Raw genomic sequence first — 17,260 nt, forward strand, 5'->3', positions numbered from 1 at the left:
AGAAAGATGAAGAAATCTCTGACTATTTCTGTAACTTGTAGTCAAGGGGGCGGGGTGCAAAGTAAAGTAGGCAAGAATGATTAGATTTTTACTTCCGTGTGTACTTGTTCGGACACTTAACGCAAGGTGGTTGTAAACAGGCTCCTTCCCTGTGGAAAGGATACACACCGTTAATACATGTGATGCAGCTTGTTCTGAAGTGTACCTTTGCGTTACCAGCGAGTACATTATATGCAGTATGTATGACGTACATTAAGGTTAAACTTGCACCCTTGCTCAAGTTTAACCTTATACCGTACCCCCTGGTCTCATCCCACTGGTCGCACCATAAAATTTATGGAGCTGTAGCTCCGACATGATTGTGCATTGTACATACCAGGTATATTGAAGAAAAGAATGGCGTAATAATAAAGGAAACGAAAGTCAAAATAAATGTGGATTACGTGAAAGCAGCAAGAAAACATATACCGGTGTTTTAAAGTTTGGGAAAAAGCGCACAATCGACTTAAAAGTTGTGATTTTTTTTTTCTTTAAGTTTCGATGCTGCCATTGCTTTTGATAAAAAGACCACTACAGTACATGACGTCATTTTGTATAGGATTGTGAAGAAAATATAAGAAGAAATGCATTAAGTTTTATTTTTCATGAAAGGTATACATTTCATCGACTTGTTACTGACATACCGGTACATAATTTATGTGAAGAGCAATGTTATACCCCGTGCTTTCTGAAAGAGGTAAGTAAAGGGCTCTTCCGTTAAGCTATGGAAAATGAAAATATCTCTCTATATGTGATCCATATAGTCTACTTATCCAGCGTTGATGGCACAGACACTTGAAAAAAAAATCGTTACATTTGCATCGATTGTCCGATTTTCCTCAAACTTTCACGGATGCATTCTATACTAATACTGCTGCTTTCACTAAATCCACATTTAGTGGATTTAATTGGTTTCCTTTAAACTTTTTTGTTATTTGTATTTTCTACTCTTAAATTTGCACCTGACTGACGAAACTAACTTGCAATAATAATAATGATAATAATAATAATAATAATGATAATGATAATATTAAAGGTCCAGTTTACCTTTGGGAGCAGTGATTTCAAAAACGCTCAAGATATCACATTTGATGCATATGTGTAGGTCTGTTGTATCACAAAACATCTTACCGTATAAGATTTTTGCAATAAAGCCTAAAATATAAGGAGATATCAGTGTTTTTTTCCATAAACCGTAACTGTAGACGGTTTAGTCTTGAAACATTTTTATCATAACTATTGTTCACATCTTGTGTATTTAACGAAACTCACATCGATTATACGGATTCAAATCTTTACAGTGGTTGTTTCTATCCCTAACTCACATTTTAGAACTATTTTGAAGCACTCATGCTAGATTTTTGTCTCGACTGCAAATGGTAAATCATGCCTTTAATAATAATAATAATAATAAAACTATTCACGTAAAAAAGTGTTCATAGCTAATCGAAATTTATCCCTTCGCTATCGTATTATAGGTGTCTGTCGTAAGCGGCCCCAAGAATGCCTCAAATTCCGATGAAAACCCTGGAAGCCCATGCGGACATCGAGGGCACGGCCTGGCCGACCACGACGGTGTCGGAGCGGCTGAGCAGGTCGGAGAGCGCAACTCGCCTACCCGAGGGCGAACCGCTGGTCGCCGACATCGTAGCCAACGGAAACCTAGATCACAACAACACGAGCGTCTATGTTGTGAGCTCGTCGCAGTCGAACGGGAAGTCCCCACATCACAATTACACAGCCATGAAAACAGACGATAGGCAACCAGAAGTACCAAAGGACAAGTTAGTACAGTACCGAAGTTGTCGGTCTTGTAATGATTGTTGTAAATGTCATTGTTATTGATGATGGTTTTCATATTATCTTTCCGACTTCATTGCTGGAAGAAAAATGCCTGATTACAGTGTTTGTGCATGTGCGAGCAGTTATCCGCTTTTTGTTTGATTTTTTTTTACATTACGCATTGCGTATACTGTGTATACTGTGTGAAAAGTATAGCACATCACAACTGATCACCAGTCGCTCGTAAGTTGTTCGTAACTTTACGAACAGCTTTATGAAACAGGGCCCTGGTGTAGGCACCTACATGCAGTCATAAATTGATCTGCTGTTTTTGATGTTCCCCCTAAGTTATACATTAAATCATTGAATTTTTGTTTGATGTCAACAGATTTCTTTTAGCGTTGGTAATATTCGCAATACATGGAGTTGGGACCCTTTATCCGTGGAACAGCTTCATCACTGCAGACAGAGTAAGTGCATATTTATATGTGGCATCCAGAGAAAATAAAGTAACCTGTTAATTCATTATATTACATGTTTTGTGTCTACTCAGGCAACGGTGATTGATTATTCAATTGTAACTTAAATTCATTTGTAATTGGATGGTTCATACGCCACACTGATAGATTTACATGTATCTCCATTTCTGAAAGTTGCAAGTGTAGTCTATATGATAACCACTAGACTATCACAAGTCTGTCACGTTATTTCTCCCTCTTTATCTCTCTCTGTACAGTACTTCATAGAGCACAAATTCGCCAATGTGAGTGACGACACAGAGTACAAGGACAAATTCATGAGCTACCTCGGGATTGGAGGATTCATCCCCAACGTCACTTTCCTCTTCTTGGCTCTCTTCTTTCCACCAAAGTAATTGTTCCCTCTCTCTTTCTCTCCACACGATATATTGAGTTACACATAATTGCCTTTCTAGAGGTGTAATATAACACTTGACATCCTCGCAGAAATTTTGTATTCCCAGAGAGATTATTGTCTCGAGGAGGAAATAATATGAATCCAAGGAACTGTTTAATTTTTAATCACAAACGTTAGACAAGGCATTATGTGCTATACTATACGTTGTGCATAAGTTCACATCATTTCATTTTTCTGATTCTAGTCCCGTCGTCAGTCACGCAAATTCTGGAGATTTATGTCCTTTCGTGACGACACTTGTCACTCTATAACGATTTTAATCCTCACATTAGTCACATGATTGCGCTATAACTAATCACCAACCAGTATTTGCTCATATTTGTTGACAAGAACAAAGTGTTTATGCAATGCTCAACGCGTTTACATTTATCATGATAACAAGAACTCCAACCAATTAAGTATTTGTGAACATACACGTAAACCTAAAAACAGTCATATGAATATTTATCGCGATATTAATAAAATAAAATAATAATTAAATACAATGTAACTTTTTGAGGTCCGCAAGAATGAGTGCACAGTTTAATCGTTGTCAGTACCTGTACATAGTATCGGAACACGTGCAAACACAGCGCCAAAAGTGTATTTTTCTTTTTGTGTCTGTGTTACATTGTATGGAAATGAGTGCCAAGACATAAGTACACAACACAATGGTGGACTGTGTACGCCGTTGGCAGTGCTGGGAATATGTTACGTGTAGAGGCTCTGGCTGTGTTTACACAAGCGTTGACTGAACTCTGACGTGGAGACTTTACATGTATACTAGTATTGTGTATCATTTGTATCTTGCGTCAAGATTTTAATCCATGTTGCACGGACAGGTTACTGACCAGTCATACTAACCTTGACTTAGTGATAGATATAGTCTTACACGTTTTGGGGCTGAAAGTAAGGCACGAAATGGTAGTGCGCTAATGGATCGAGTACAAATAGTTCATTGCTGAGATAAGATTGTATTTTCAAGGGTAATATTGACATGCCAAGGAATAAAACAGCAACAATGTCACGACGTGAATGTCGTGAGTAATTGTGTGTTTGTATGTGAGTTTAATCTACTTCATGGTTATCAGAGCAGATTGGCCACAAACTATAGATAAGTTTAACGAGTTCAGGAAGTGTGCTAAACACTTATGCGATGGGAATACGAGAATACAAAGATATGAATGAGAAATGATTAAAAAAAGGGGGAACAAAGGAGGAGAGAGAAGATGGTTTTACTCTGTTGACGAACTTGATGACAGCATGATATAATGTATTATGAATATGATACCAAGACTTGGCGCATATCATCGATCGAAACGGGAATGCGGCGTCACCACTTCACGTTTGGGTGGTAAACGGTGCTAGACTGTAGCAATCCAATCGGTATGCAGTGACAGAACGTAGATGCTCTAAGTATGACTGGCTTGTGCCAGTATTTTAATTCAATTCAATTCAATTCAATTCAATAAAGGTTTTATTCAATCATGTATCGCAGCCAGTGGCTGAATTGCACATGTTTACAAAGATAAAAGATACAATCATGATTATTAATTCATATAAAACAACAAGAAAATTGAATATCCTACAAAATACACTTAACTAAAACTGAAAATATTAACTTAAACATTAAAAAGCTTAAAATATACAAAAGATTATTACTAAAATAATTATCACTATTAATGATAAACAATAAAAAAATAATATGAACATAATTCAATCATCAAATTACAAATTACTAATTACATTTCTATTTATATACTCCCTAGATCAACAATTTAAAACTTAAAGAGACGCTTATATAGATGATGGCATAATTACACATATTTCTATAATAAACATTGATATAATCATTATTGAAAAAGGCAATATCTAGTGTGTATATACAATGTATAATACACTCAAAGCAATGAAAAATAAACTAACTTAATGACGAAAGCATAAAAATATAATTATATTAAGCCGTGTCACACGCACAGGTGATTGACAAAAATAATAATGACTCGCATGTTTGGCTGGTTAACTTACTCTGCGAGCATATGAAGGCAAAACAAATGTTAACAACGCATGTACATGTGTATGAATATCTCCAATCAGAATTTTTTAATTTTACATTTTGCTGGTGTAACACTGAGGAAACAGAGACCATAGATGGACAGATGCTTTTCACGGGTCATTTCCTTTTCCTCCGCCACTGTAGATCGTCGAGATATTCAACCTTTAGCGGACTTCTCGTGATGCTGGCCCTGTTTATCTTAACCACAATATTAGCAATCATCGATTCCTCTGCTTGTAAGTAGCAATGATGATGATGAAGAAGTGAGAAAAATTAATGTAATTAATTAATGTAATTACAATCTTCATTATTTGCCTTATACGATAGGGCGTACACATTGTTTGTAATACTGTATTTGTATCAACCAACACAATAGGCCCTACATGCAAATTTTGTGCGAGGTGGTTTTTAAATTTAGCTTGTTACGTGTAAAGATTGCCCTACTTTTTCATTGTACAAGAATATTATTATTATTATTATTATTATTATTATTATTATTATTATTATCATTATTATTATCATTATTGTTGTTCTTTATTTCACGGTACTGCATGAAATTCGTGTAAATGGTAATCATATTTTCCCTTCGTTTTCAGGGCCCGACGCTTTCTTTGCCATCACAATGGTTTCCATAGTCCTATTCAATGGTAAGTTCAGAATCGCCATGACCTCTTTTTCCTGTCATGTTGTAATGTTTCTCTGTATTTTGGAAGATATAGATAATGAATACGCATTTGTGAGATATGAAAGTCATTTAGTGATTTGTGTGTGTGTGTGTGTGTGTGTGTATGTATGTTTTCTGTAGTTTGCTTCCGTGGTGCGCTGTGAACGTCACACATAGTCATATTAGATGTAGATGACTGAGATAAGTTTGCTAACCGTGCTGACATTAGTTTGCGTTATTTAGAAATATTATAGCAATTCAGTTGTACTTCTACGCGTCGTCGTCAGAACTGAATAGCGCAGTTTAGGATGAACTGTAGACCCAGCATTTTAAGATTTTACTCCCTGCCCCTCGTATGCTAATGCCTCTACCTACGGCTGCCTATTGTTCAAGACTCAACACATGGAACACATGTTGCGTAATAATTGGTAGACGTCTTTATTTCGTAGGAGACTTTAAAAAGTCTCTAGCAGTGCGTGATTTAGAGTGCTCACGCACGATTTTTTTTTTGTTTTGTTTGTTTGTGTGTGTGTGTGTTTGTGTGTTTGTGTGTTTATACTGGGCATTTGCAAAGTTTTTGATGGGCATGATCTCATTAAGGAAACATTTACCGCTGTGTGCCATTATTTAAGGGCAAAGTCATCAAGGAAGGCTTCATTGCAACAAGGATTTTTTTTTTCTTAATGGAGAGCGGTCAAGACAAACAGAAAACTGGGCATCAAATCTTATCACAAACGAGGATCAAGGTGTGCTACCATGCCTTTCATGTTTACATCCTGTCACAATCTGAAGGTCAGTGAATATTTGAAACAACGGTGACCCGCTATCTGGTCATCTATCGTCCGTGTTAAAAGGTGAATGCTGATCCCACCTCAAGGATCCTAATTTGAATATAAAGCCCGTAGTATGGGGCAGTCGTGTGTGATGAATGGGGTAACCTCGGGTTCAACAAACTCATCCAGGAACCACCTGTTGATTCCGCTTTGCTCGATTTCTGACCTTTTCAGAACACAAAAGAGAACAGCTAAAATCAAATCAAGCAAATACATCTAGGGTATCGTACCGTATTTTCACCTCAAATACGAATACTGGATCGACTTGACCAAAACTTCTGTATGACAATGGGATTATAATCATGAACTCCATATTGCAACAGATTCAAGCATGTGAATAATTATACAGACAGTGATTACAACTACATGTAGGCTATATAGTTTCATATAACATACCTTATTTTCCTGGGATGAATTTTCTCGAAAATGCCATTAATGATCATTTTCGATCAGGGGTATTGCACCAGCTTAAAACGGACAGGAGACACGTTTTTAGCTTGCCTGAGCCAAAGACTCATACGGCGAGCCATTGCGATCATTCATCGGCCGGCTTGCGTCGTACCTTCTGCCTATTCTTTTTCCCCTTTACATTCAGTTTCCTCAAGCAAATTCCATGACCGAATTCCTCAAAACTTTGCAGGTATATCCATCACATGGTGATACAATCTCAATTTGTTGTAATTGGTGACTGTAGTTTCAAGTGCATGGCGGATCAGGGGTGCATCACCCGGGACCCTGTGGATGGGGCATAATTGGGACCCACTTAGTACATTTTCACCGTCGTCTTAAAAACCGCATCAAATTTGGCAAGTACTATGCCAAGGGTGATAAATTGTACATATTTTTTACAAATGGATCCATGTCCCCGCCTGAGCCCCGGGGGAGCCAGGCAGACCCCCGAAATCAGAGAATCCTTTAAAAAAAAGAAATCAGTTTCTGATCAGTTCAGTGCTTGTTTATGTCGATGAAGGGCAATTTGTCAATCAGTTGCAATGAAAAACATCTCGACTGAAGAATTTCATGAATTTGTAATGAATAATTACGCAGTACCCGCTGCATGCCATAAGGATTAGAACCAACACTTACTGTCAGGCGGAAGCTCGGTGGTCTATTGGAGATGACGCCTGTCCGGTGATCAGGAGGTCGTAGGTTCGAATCCTGCTCGAGTATATACGCCCATGGCTTTTTATCATGGCTACTACTAAAACACTGATCAATTCAGTGCTTATTTACGTCGATGTAGGGCAATTGTCAATCAGTTGCAATGAAAAACATCTCGACGGAAGAATTTCATGAAGCAGAAATTATAGAGCTAGAATACCGTAAATAATTATGCTCGTTTATGAGTGCACTTTCAAGTTTGGTCATGTCAGATCCAGAAGTTCCCCGCTGGGACGGGGGTGTCAGAGTGGGGCCGATTTTCAGATTCTCCCCATGGTTATCTGCTTGAAAAAAAAATGGTCATATTTGTCCTCAAATTGGTTGATAGAATATTTATTGTAAGTTGTATGTAAGTATGTAAGTTTGTTATGTGCCAGATCTAGGGATGCATCATCCCTTTTCAGCTGGAACCGAATTTGGGGCCAGTTTTCACATTTTGATCTTCTTTTTTTAACTCGTGGTCAATTTTATACAAATACGATGGCAGGTATATATATCGGCAACGTGATATCATTTTCAAATGGCACCATTTCTTCCATGGAGACCCCCAAAGCCCCCACCCCAAATCTGCTATGTTCTTCCTGGATACTATTGTCTGCAAGTCTAGAATGTGTGAAAAAGGTGAACTTGTGATACTCGGTCAAGCGCTATGCCCACTTGATCTCTTGTTTCGCTTTGTCATGTTCTTAAAGATTATTCTTGTGATGGTGGCAGTCCGAAGCCTTCAATCACTGTGACGTAACGTGATGTCAAAGTTCGGACCTTGTTTGGAAGACGACGTGATGTCTGTCATTATCTTATGATACGCCCTCATGCTTAAGATTTCAAGTTACTTCCTTGCATTAGTGTCGTTACGTGTACATAACATGTAAGTGTGATATCAGACTGCGACTGGAACATGTGGACCTTTAATGCGTTGGTCACCAAAATATGAATATGAATGGATGAAATAGAAGTTTGCCTCATGCAGCTATCTCATGGTCCAGAGAACCTTGCCTGATGAGTGTACTGTACATGACATATGATTACAGAGTGTCATGATTATGAATTGTACTGTATGATCCCCACTTCGAAGCTCAATTCCCTATATTTTATTCTTATCATATATGTAGCAAAATATATTTCCTGTAACAAAACGATTAATTATCATATCGAGGTTTTGTGACTAATAGTAGCTTCAAATGTAAATAATATTTATGTTGGCGGGAATGCCGTTTAAGTTTTTCCTCTCAATTGGTGTACTTCGTATACCTGTATTAATTTGATGTATTTTATTCCATTCGTAGGATCTGCGCTATAGTTGTGGAAAGAACCTAATTGTCAGTCCGGCTTTCTTTTTTTTTTTCCACGTAAAGTTAGATTTCCTCTGTGTAGAAAAGCGAAGTGATCATTCGGAGCAGTAAACGTTCAGCAACGTTGATCAATGTACAACCACGTTTTCCATTGTGTGACTGCCTTGTGCAACCGATATATAACGTCTGTTTGTTTTTTGTTTTTTCTCCACATACAGCTGCCTCAGCCGTGTATCAGTCGGGAATGTACGCCCTGGCCGCAAAGCTGCCGGAAGGATACACGCAGAGTTACATTGTTGGACAGGTGATTATGTGGCGAGGAAGTTGTACCTATCCCTCCGTAGCTATGATTACATAATATATGCGCCAGCTGATTGCAATTTCCTCACAAACTGAAGGCAATGTGCCAGCTTGCACTTAGTTCATGTGCGCATTTCATTGCGTGACCTTTCATTTTTTTTTTTTTTTTCATTTGGTTAGACACTTTTCACTCGTTTTCAAAGCGACATAATGCATAAGCTTGCCTGATGCAACAATAATTTACGGAAGCTATGCTCTGACAAAGAATAAACTTGCGTAGACAAGGCGGCCAAAATGGCCCGTCATTGTACACTTGGGGAAGCGCCCGTTTCATTGTCATGCAATAAGTGCATTAAACTTTTCTATGGTATTCCGATGTTTAACAATGTTTGGGTTTATCCTTCTGTAGTTCAGAGCATTGGTACAGTCAAAAACTTGTTCGCCTATATTGAAGAGAATAAGATCCCATGTGCTGCCTCTTAGCGTCATCATACGCTAGTCCGTGACAAAAAGTAAAGACAAATGGGAGATGTATAGATAAAATATTATGCTCATGTATTATAGTATCTGATAATAGTGTGCATTGTGTGTTCTTCTTGTGGGATAAGGTTTTAACACCGTCTCCATAATGTCTGTCTCTCTGTATTATCAGGGTATTGGAGGCACGTTCGTCGCCGTTTTGTCAATTCTCTCTATTTCGTGTAAGTATGTTGTACCTTCACTTGTGTGATGAATTGTAATGGCCGGTGTTTTCAACAAATTATTTTTTGGAACTCCATGGATTATTTGATGAACTCAATGCCGTTTTTGCGATGAAACACGTATTGAGGCATTCATATACTTTGTTTGCCTCTTCTTTTTCTTTCTTTTTTCGTACTTGAGTTGATTTGGCAAATATGGAATATGCTCTCAATGTGCTAAAAACAAAACAAAAACAAAACAGAATCAAACAAAAAACGACAACCTAAACTGTCGGTAATTATCTGAGAGAACTGCGTTTTTGCAGTGTGATTGGAATTTGTGTGACGCTCCGAAATTTAGAAGTAAAATGCCTGTACATACTGTAATTATAATTCGGGCAAGTGTCTTAGCTCCAAAAAAGCATTGTGCAATGACAAATTATAATACCATCACAGTATCGTCAGTCATTATTCTTTTATCGGCGATATCCTAGTTGGTGAGTTTGTGCCTCTTCAGTGCAGTCAGGCCATTCATAGAAGAATATAGAATCGTGCATTTTGTGGCTCGTCTGTTTGATCAGAAAACGTAATTTGATCGTGACTTTCCTTTAAAAATCCTCGTTTGTTTTCCCCATTTGTTTTTCTCACAGTCGCCGGAAGTCTTCGTGGTGCGGCAATAGGCTACTTCAGCTGCGCAGTTCTAGTTCTCTTCATTTGTTGTGTCACTTATGTGGCTCTCTTCAAAATGGTAAAGGAAATACTGTCAACTTGTGTGTGCTCTTTTGTCAAGTCTGAATTTACCTGGTGCAGATATATTTCCTATATCAGTGTTCAAATAAACTCATTGATGTATTTTTTAGTCGATAGGATAGTTTCTAGTTATACGTATATTTCTATCGGCAATGATCAATGCACGTATTACGATACTGGGATGAGGCCTTTAAGCACCAGTCGTAAAAGACGCCCTTGGCATGTCAAACAATAAGATGCTTTTCGGAGTTCATGGTTTGCCGTGTGGAAAATGAAACCGTGAATGTGATCAGTGACAGATACCAACTTCTTAATGAAATGTTAACGCATAGTGTGTTTCATCATTTGTGTGCATTCGAGTGTATGAGATCGGAAGAGTTATGGGTGAAGTTTATATACCATTACAAGTGAGTTATTTTTCTGTTGGTTGCAAAAATATAAATATACATTGTATTTTGAAATGTTTTATGAAAGCAGAGTGAAAATGTTGACTTGTTATCGCAAATGCTAAGTACTTTGCTAATATATGTTTGGATATGACTGTAATTTCAGGCTGCCTCGTTTGATTGTCATTTCTGTTCCCTTGCCACTCGAACAGCGTGTCAGTATAGTCTGCTGATTTAGGCTTCTTGATAGTACAGTAGCAGTATTTGCTCATCAAGAGATACCTTACTCCCTGCTTGAAAAGGAGACTACACTAAGACGTATTTTATATTGGTGAATGTGTGTTCGTGTGTCTGTACGTGTGTGCATTTAGTTGTGTGTATACTGTTTATGTGTTTGTGCGTATATGTGTGTATGTCTGGTTGACTATGTGGGTGAATGGTAGTTTTGCATGTTTAATTGCGTGTAAGTAATGTATATTGTATTGTTCTTTCCACCAGCCCATTGTGAGGTACTACTTGGGCTTGATTCATATGTACTACGATGACAAAGAGGCAGAGGCCAGCCTGGATGCTCCGTCAAACGAGCGTCTGCCGCTGTGGACAATTTTCAAGGAGGTAAACAGGACATGACCTGACTTGTTTGAACTAGGGAGAAGAGGAGCTAGTTAACTGTTATATAGACAAGAATTCCACCAGGGCGGGAACCCAATCTCTAGCGCTCTGTAGCAGTAAAGATGTTTCCTGGAGTTTGAGATTTGGGCAAGGGGAAGAGAATGGTCGGATGATTCAATATTTGTGTGTTGTTGTTTTTGTTTTTTTCTCACTGGATTTTATGTTGATAGGCAGTAGATGATGAATAAACAGATAAAATGAAAAATAGTTACATAGATAGATATAGATAGACAGAGAAATAATATATGTAAAATATATAGACTAATAAGTACTGAATGAATCAATCAATCCAAGCAAGGTCGAGAGCGGTGAGGGGAAAGATCTCCCCGATTTACCTTCATCTCCACTTTGTTGAGGTCACTTACTGGTCAATCCATGCGGGCATCGATAGTTGGCCAAAATTACCTTGTGATTGTCGTCTACGGACTTAGTAAACGGTTTTGCAACAAAAATGAAGTAAACGACACCCCCCCCCCCCATTTCCTGTTAGACTCCGGTTCTAAAGGACAGGTATATTATAGAAAGGGGGGAAGTTTTAATGAACAATCCGTTCATCTGGCCCTTTTCTGTTGACAACGGAAAGCATAAAGACGGCGGAGATATTCAAGGTTGGCATGTCTGCAGCGAAGCGACGTTCAGTCTATCTGTTTTGGAAATGAAAAATGGCAGCAACATGAAAGCCATTGGTTAACGCTCGTCTTCATTATGCATACAATACTCATTGTCCGCTGTTTAACCAATAACAACGCCCTGAAGTTCAACAGAACGGAACAGACTAAACAAGAGGGGTTTATTTTTCTGCCTTTTTTGTGTGTGTATCTGTGTGTGTTTTTGCTGAAAAAAAAAACCCAAGAAAAAAGCAGAGTGAAACACCCGTAGTTGCTTAGCCCTATTCCCCCCCCCCCCCCGGTGGTTTCAAGTCCCTCAAAAAACCCGGTGGGATTAGGGTTAAATCATTGGATCATCTTATGTTAATTTCCGATGTTTTATAGTAGATTTTGAATGGAGAAAGATGTTGAAAATCGTCTTTATGAACTAATCTAGTAGACCCATGTAAAAATTGCTTAAGATGGTTTTTAGCGCTTGGCTTGAAAGATTATACAATATTAACGCGGTGACAATTTAGAGTGATTGTATGGTTTTCATTGAGACCTTGCTTCAAGTTTCTAACTTCTTTTGGTAAGGTGATGAGAAATCTCGTTTGAAATATGAAAGAGCATGTAATTCCAAGAGGAATGTAATGTTTATTTGATGAAAATTGGTTTGAAATGGCCGAGATATCCATAATAGAGCGATCTTATTGAAAGGTACGTAGGACTCGCCTTTTGTTAGGATTGCTTTGTTTTACTTTTTTTTTAATATCTCGGCCATTTCAAAAGAGATTTTCATCAAATTGACTTTGAATTCTTCTTAGAATGGTAATTAACATTTCATGAGTGGTTTCTTAGTATCTCTCAAAAAGTTAAAAGCTCAATCCTCATACTATACAATCACTTTAATGCTCCTGTTATGTTGCTCTTGTCTGAATTATGACAATTGTGTATATATTGTACAATGGGAAGAAAACGTCACCAATTTTCTTGTGTGCAACTCTCCTCAAATTTGCCCGTTGCAACGGACAGTCAAATAGACTCCTACATTACACGCAAATTTGAACTTGAACTGTTGATATTGATGATTTAGTTGATATCATTGAATAAAGGCCTTACGCCTACCAATGTAAATGTTAGTGGGAAGAAAGAAATCGTATTGTCATTTTGTTTGTTGTTGGGCTTTTTTTATTTTTATTTTTATTTATTTATTTATTTATTTATTTATTTATTTATTTATTTATTTATTTATTTCATTAACATGTATTTATTTATTTTTTTTATTTTTATTTATTTATTTATCTATTTATTTATTTTTTTTTTTGGGGGGGGGGGAACAAATCTTGACAGTTTATCTTTGACATCTACTTGATTTTTCCTCCTCGGATGGAAGATGGGACAATTCGGAGTCGAAACAGCTGATGGAGATTCCAGCAGAAACAACGTTTCCGCGTAGAATGAGAGTGAGAGTGAGAGAGAGAGAGGGAGAGAGGGAAAATGATCGGGGTTAGGTAAACACCCAGAATGGCTTCCGTGATTGAGTGCGACTCAATGGCCGGTTACTGGATTACATCCTGAACGGGTGTCCTGTGTTTCGTCACAGGTACACAAACGGGACTTTAAAAGAGTGCATTGAGGTGCACCGATGTACACTGACCCTCAAGTTCTTTGCAAGAAGTCAATTGAAATCAGACCTTGAGCTAAACATGATAACGTCACGCTTCCGCCGACAGATGTTGATGATAATACCCGTGTACATGCTATATTTTGCGCTGTGATTCTAAAGAAACAACAATCCCTGTTTTAGAAGTACATGCTTTAAACCCAAGCTGGGAAAGTACTAAGACCCTATTTTGATAGTCTGGCATATTTTAGTCCCGAACAAGGAAAATGCTTGTGCAGATATCTATCCCCATCACACTATTTCTCACCCAAACTTGTGGTGTTTTGTTGTTGTCATTTATTCAACTTTGTTAAGCGATGCTCCCGTCTCTTTTATTATCTCACAAATGACTAGATCAAGATGCAGTTGTTTAACATCTGGATGACGTTCTTCGTAACCCTAGCCGTCTTCCCAGTCGTTTTGGCTGGAACGCCCTCTACACGCGCAGAATCGTCACCATTCCTGAAAACGTACTTCATCCCGCTCTGCTGCTTCTTCACCTTTAACCTCGGAGACTTCTTTGGCAGTCTCCTCCCCAGTTGGGTTAGATGGGTAAGCTGCACCAGTCGTTTTTCATCTCAAAACGTGATGTCCTTATCATAAAGAGATCGTTATTTCGTCTTTTCATGCCTCCGCCACGAAGGGTCGCCGGATGTATAATGTTTTCGGGCAAGAAGTAGAAAAAGAAGTGTGAAGTGTGTTGTGCATTTATTCCTTGAACGATATTTCAAGAACTTGACATTTGGTAATCACGCTCTATTTCCCTCTGTAGAAATACCCGAAGTTCACGTGGATTTTCGTCGTTAGCCGCCTCGTGTTCTTCCCGATCTTTCTCTTCTGCAACTACCGCCCAGAAACCCGCACCCTCCCTGTCCTCATTAATAACGACTACGCTTATGCCTTCATGGTCGTCCTTATGTCCATCTCCAACGGCTATCTCAAGACCGTCGTCATGATGGACGGACCTCAGTAAGTTCAATGAATACGTTTACAGAAATAGCTGAAGATGCAATGCAACGACAGAATGAAACCAAACAATCAATCAATTAAGCAAACACCGTAGAAGAGTTGATGATAATTATTGTTGTTATTTGAAAGCTAGGGGAAAACAAGATTTTAGTTGTTACATGTAGTTTTCCAAATAGGAACTCCCACATCCAGTGCATGTTGACTTCTTCCAATGTGAATAGGAATAGAAAACAAAAATCTAAAACCCTTTTGTTTGTTTTTTGTTTCTTACAAAATATGCATTATCACAGATCGTTATCTTTCCATCCAGTTTTCACTTTCTCTACATCCACAAAAATCACCCCGTTCTTGTCTTGTGGTTATGTTATCAGCAGCATAGTCAGGAGAAAAAAGCATCACAATGTCTGATGTATGCGAGTCACAATGAGAAATTCGCAAAAATGATAGTGAGATAGATCTTCTAGAACTGCACCTGAGATAGTATGACAGTATGATTGCCCCCGAAACGTGAAAAAGGTTTCATACGATTGAGAGTATGGCAGGAAAAGGTGTGAAATTGTATGAAACCCGTCTTGCTAACGTGTGCTGGTGCACTTCATTATGGAAAGTGACTACCAGTAGATGCTGTTATGCTCATGACTTTTACTTTTCAGGCATGAAAGGCAATTACGATTTTAGAGGGGTTGAGTTTAGTGGGTGCAGTTAAATCGGTATTCAAATGAACAATTAAATGGTTAAAAACGCTTGATTCTTATTTCAAGTAAACATTTCCTGAATTTGTGATGTGAATACACGTGAGCTGAAGCCATATTAGACACTGGATCGGAATTAGGAATTTGGGGGCATTTAAGTTGTCTTTCAGAGTAGACCTTGGGGTTTATGTATTTCGACGCAGCTTTATATCACACAATACAGTGTTAGAGAGGAAGAGAGAGGATGTGTGAAATTCCCCGACAGAAACTCTTATCGTGTAGCTGTGCACATAACCTAATTATGGTTGTCTCTTTTCATGGTGTCCACAGAATGGTGACGCATCCAGCCTGGGCAGGCAAGGCTGCCTCCATGATGGTGTTCTTCCTTATTCTCGGCATCTTCTGTGGTATCCAATTCTCCCTCTTCTTCCCCTGGGTGGTGTCTCTCTGAAAAAAAGAAAGCTTGTGTTGTACGTTCATGTAATGCACTAAATAATGTTTCTCTCACGCTTGCGCTCGCGTGGGGTCGGTACTGAGAGAAGCGCTAGAGAGTACAATCGTACGTACCATGGTGGATCCGTGACAGCTGAACGTGTTATCTTCCATTTCATCCGGTCTTTCGGGCATCGTAGCTGTAGCGCGCCGGGGAATGACCCCACCGAGACCAGAGGAGAACGTCGAGTGACAAATTTAAACGGTTTAAACGTTCAAAAGGTCATCACCTTGCATCATTTTCTTCGCATAGAGGTCAGCGTGCTTACCTCGTGCGATCGATATGTGTCCTATGTATGATGTCATCAGGGTAAGACAATGTCACAGAGCTCATTGTAATCTATTCTTGTAATAAACCTTTCGTACATCTAGTGATGAAAAGCAGATTATATATATATATATTTTGTTTTTACTTATTTCACTATTTTTTTTTTTCTGGACAGATGTTTTTGCTCGAGGTTTTCAGTAATTGATCTCTCGAAAGTGATCAAGCAGACCGTGACCCACATTTGTTCTTGTTTTTTGTTCATGTTTTCGCTTTATTTATTGTTCATAATAAACATCATCATCGGACGGGCATGTTAGTGTTGTATTATTGAGGGGCGGCGGATTTCTTTTTTTCTTGTTAGGCTCGTGGTTGGATCACGGATTGATGGTACTCCCCTTCGGACGGGGAGAATCTCTGGACGGAACCCTCAGAAAGTGCGGGTTTTTATAGTTTTTTTTTTTTTTTTTAAATTGTTGTTGTTGTTGTTGTTGTTGTTTTTTTAATAATAATTATCTTTATCGAAAAGTGTGTGTGTGGATGGGTGTTGGTAGGAGGGGGTGCAGCTCGGGCCCCAGCTCCGGTTCCCTGTTACAATTGCAGATGTAAGATATTCTTTAAACGTTTTTGTAAATATTTTATTGGTCTTCAGACTTTCCATTCGGCAAAAGCAATGTGAAATTGCTGAGAAGAAGAAGAAGGAGAAGAAGAAGAAGAAGAAGAAGGAGAAGAAGAAGAAGAAGAAGAAGAAGAATGAAAAAAGAAAAAAAAAGGAAAAAAAAATCAGTTCTCAGAAAAAAAAAGTGACGAAAAAACTATGAATTGAATTACAGTATGCAGCCACATGATATAGATCGTGAAAGTGATGCGGTACATTGTGGCAGGAACACTGTGTTTACATCCAGTTTTAAGATGAACTCTACTTTTTTCCCCGGGGAACGAACTTCCTCTTTTTTACTGCCAATGAATGATAAGATGAGATGTTCTCCTGTAATTTGAGTTGTGGCTAATAGATTTCATCGGCTATAGTTCGGTTAGGTTAACAATAGCAGGCGATGT

General features: G+C 38.3%; 1 protein-coding gene across 1 annotated transcript; it reads left to right on the forward strand.

The window, feature by feature from the left end:
• Nucleotides 1–1,523: 1,523 nt before the first annotated feature.
• Nucleotides 1,524–16,623, forward strand: LOC140235508 (equilibrative nucleoside transporter 1-like). Its single transcript, XM_072315534.1, has 12 exons — nucleotides 1,524–1,823; nucleotides 2,210–2,291; nucleotides 2,558–2,691; nucleotides 4,937–5,028; nucleotides 5,389–5,439; nucleotides 8,961–9,046; nucleotides 9,695–9,743; nucleotides 10,373–10,470; nucleotides 11,357–11,473; nucleotides 14,138–14,335; nucleotides 14,556–14,752; nucleotides 15,775–16,623. The coding sequence occupies exons 1-12, from the start codon at nucleotides 1,543–1,545 to the stop codon at nucleotides 15,893–15,895; spliced, it is 1,506 nt and encodes a 501-aa protein (XP_072171635.1). The 5' UTR covers nucleotides 1,524–1,542; the 3' UTR covers nucleotides 15,896–16,623.
• The last annotated feature ends 637 nt before the right edge of the window (nucleotides 16,624–17,260 follow it).

The sequence above is a fragment of the Diadema setosum genome, chromosome 1 (assembly GCF_964275005.1).
Source record: "Diadema setosum chromosome 1, eeDiaSeto1, whole genome shotgun sequence".
Lineage (NCBI taxonomy): Eukaryota > Metazoa > Echinodermata > Echinoidea > Diadematoida > Diadematidae > Diadema > Diadema setosum.

Coding starts and splice junctions, on each gene's coding strand:
- LOC140235508 (XM_072315534.1), top strand. CDS start 1,543: ATGCCTCAAATTCCGATGAAAACCCTGGAAGCCCATGCGGACATCGAG. Junction 2,692..4,936: donor GCTCTCTTCTTTCCACCAAA/GTAATTGTTCCC, acceptor CCGCCACTGTAG/ATCGTCGAGATATTCAACCT. Junction 14,336..14,555: donor TCCCCAGTTGGGTTAGATGG/GTAAGCTGCACC, acceptor TTCCCTCTGTAG/AAATACCCGAAGTTCACGTG.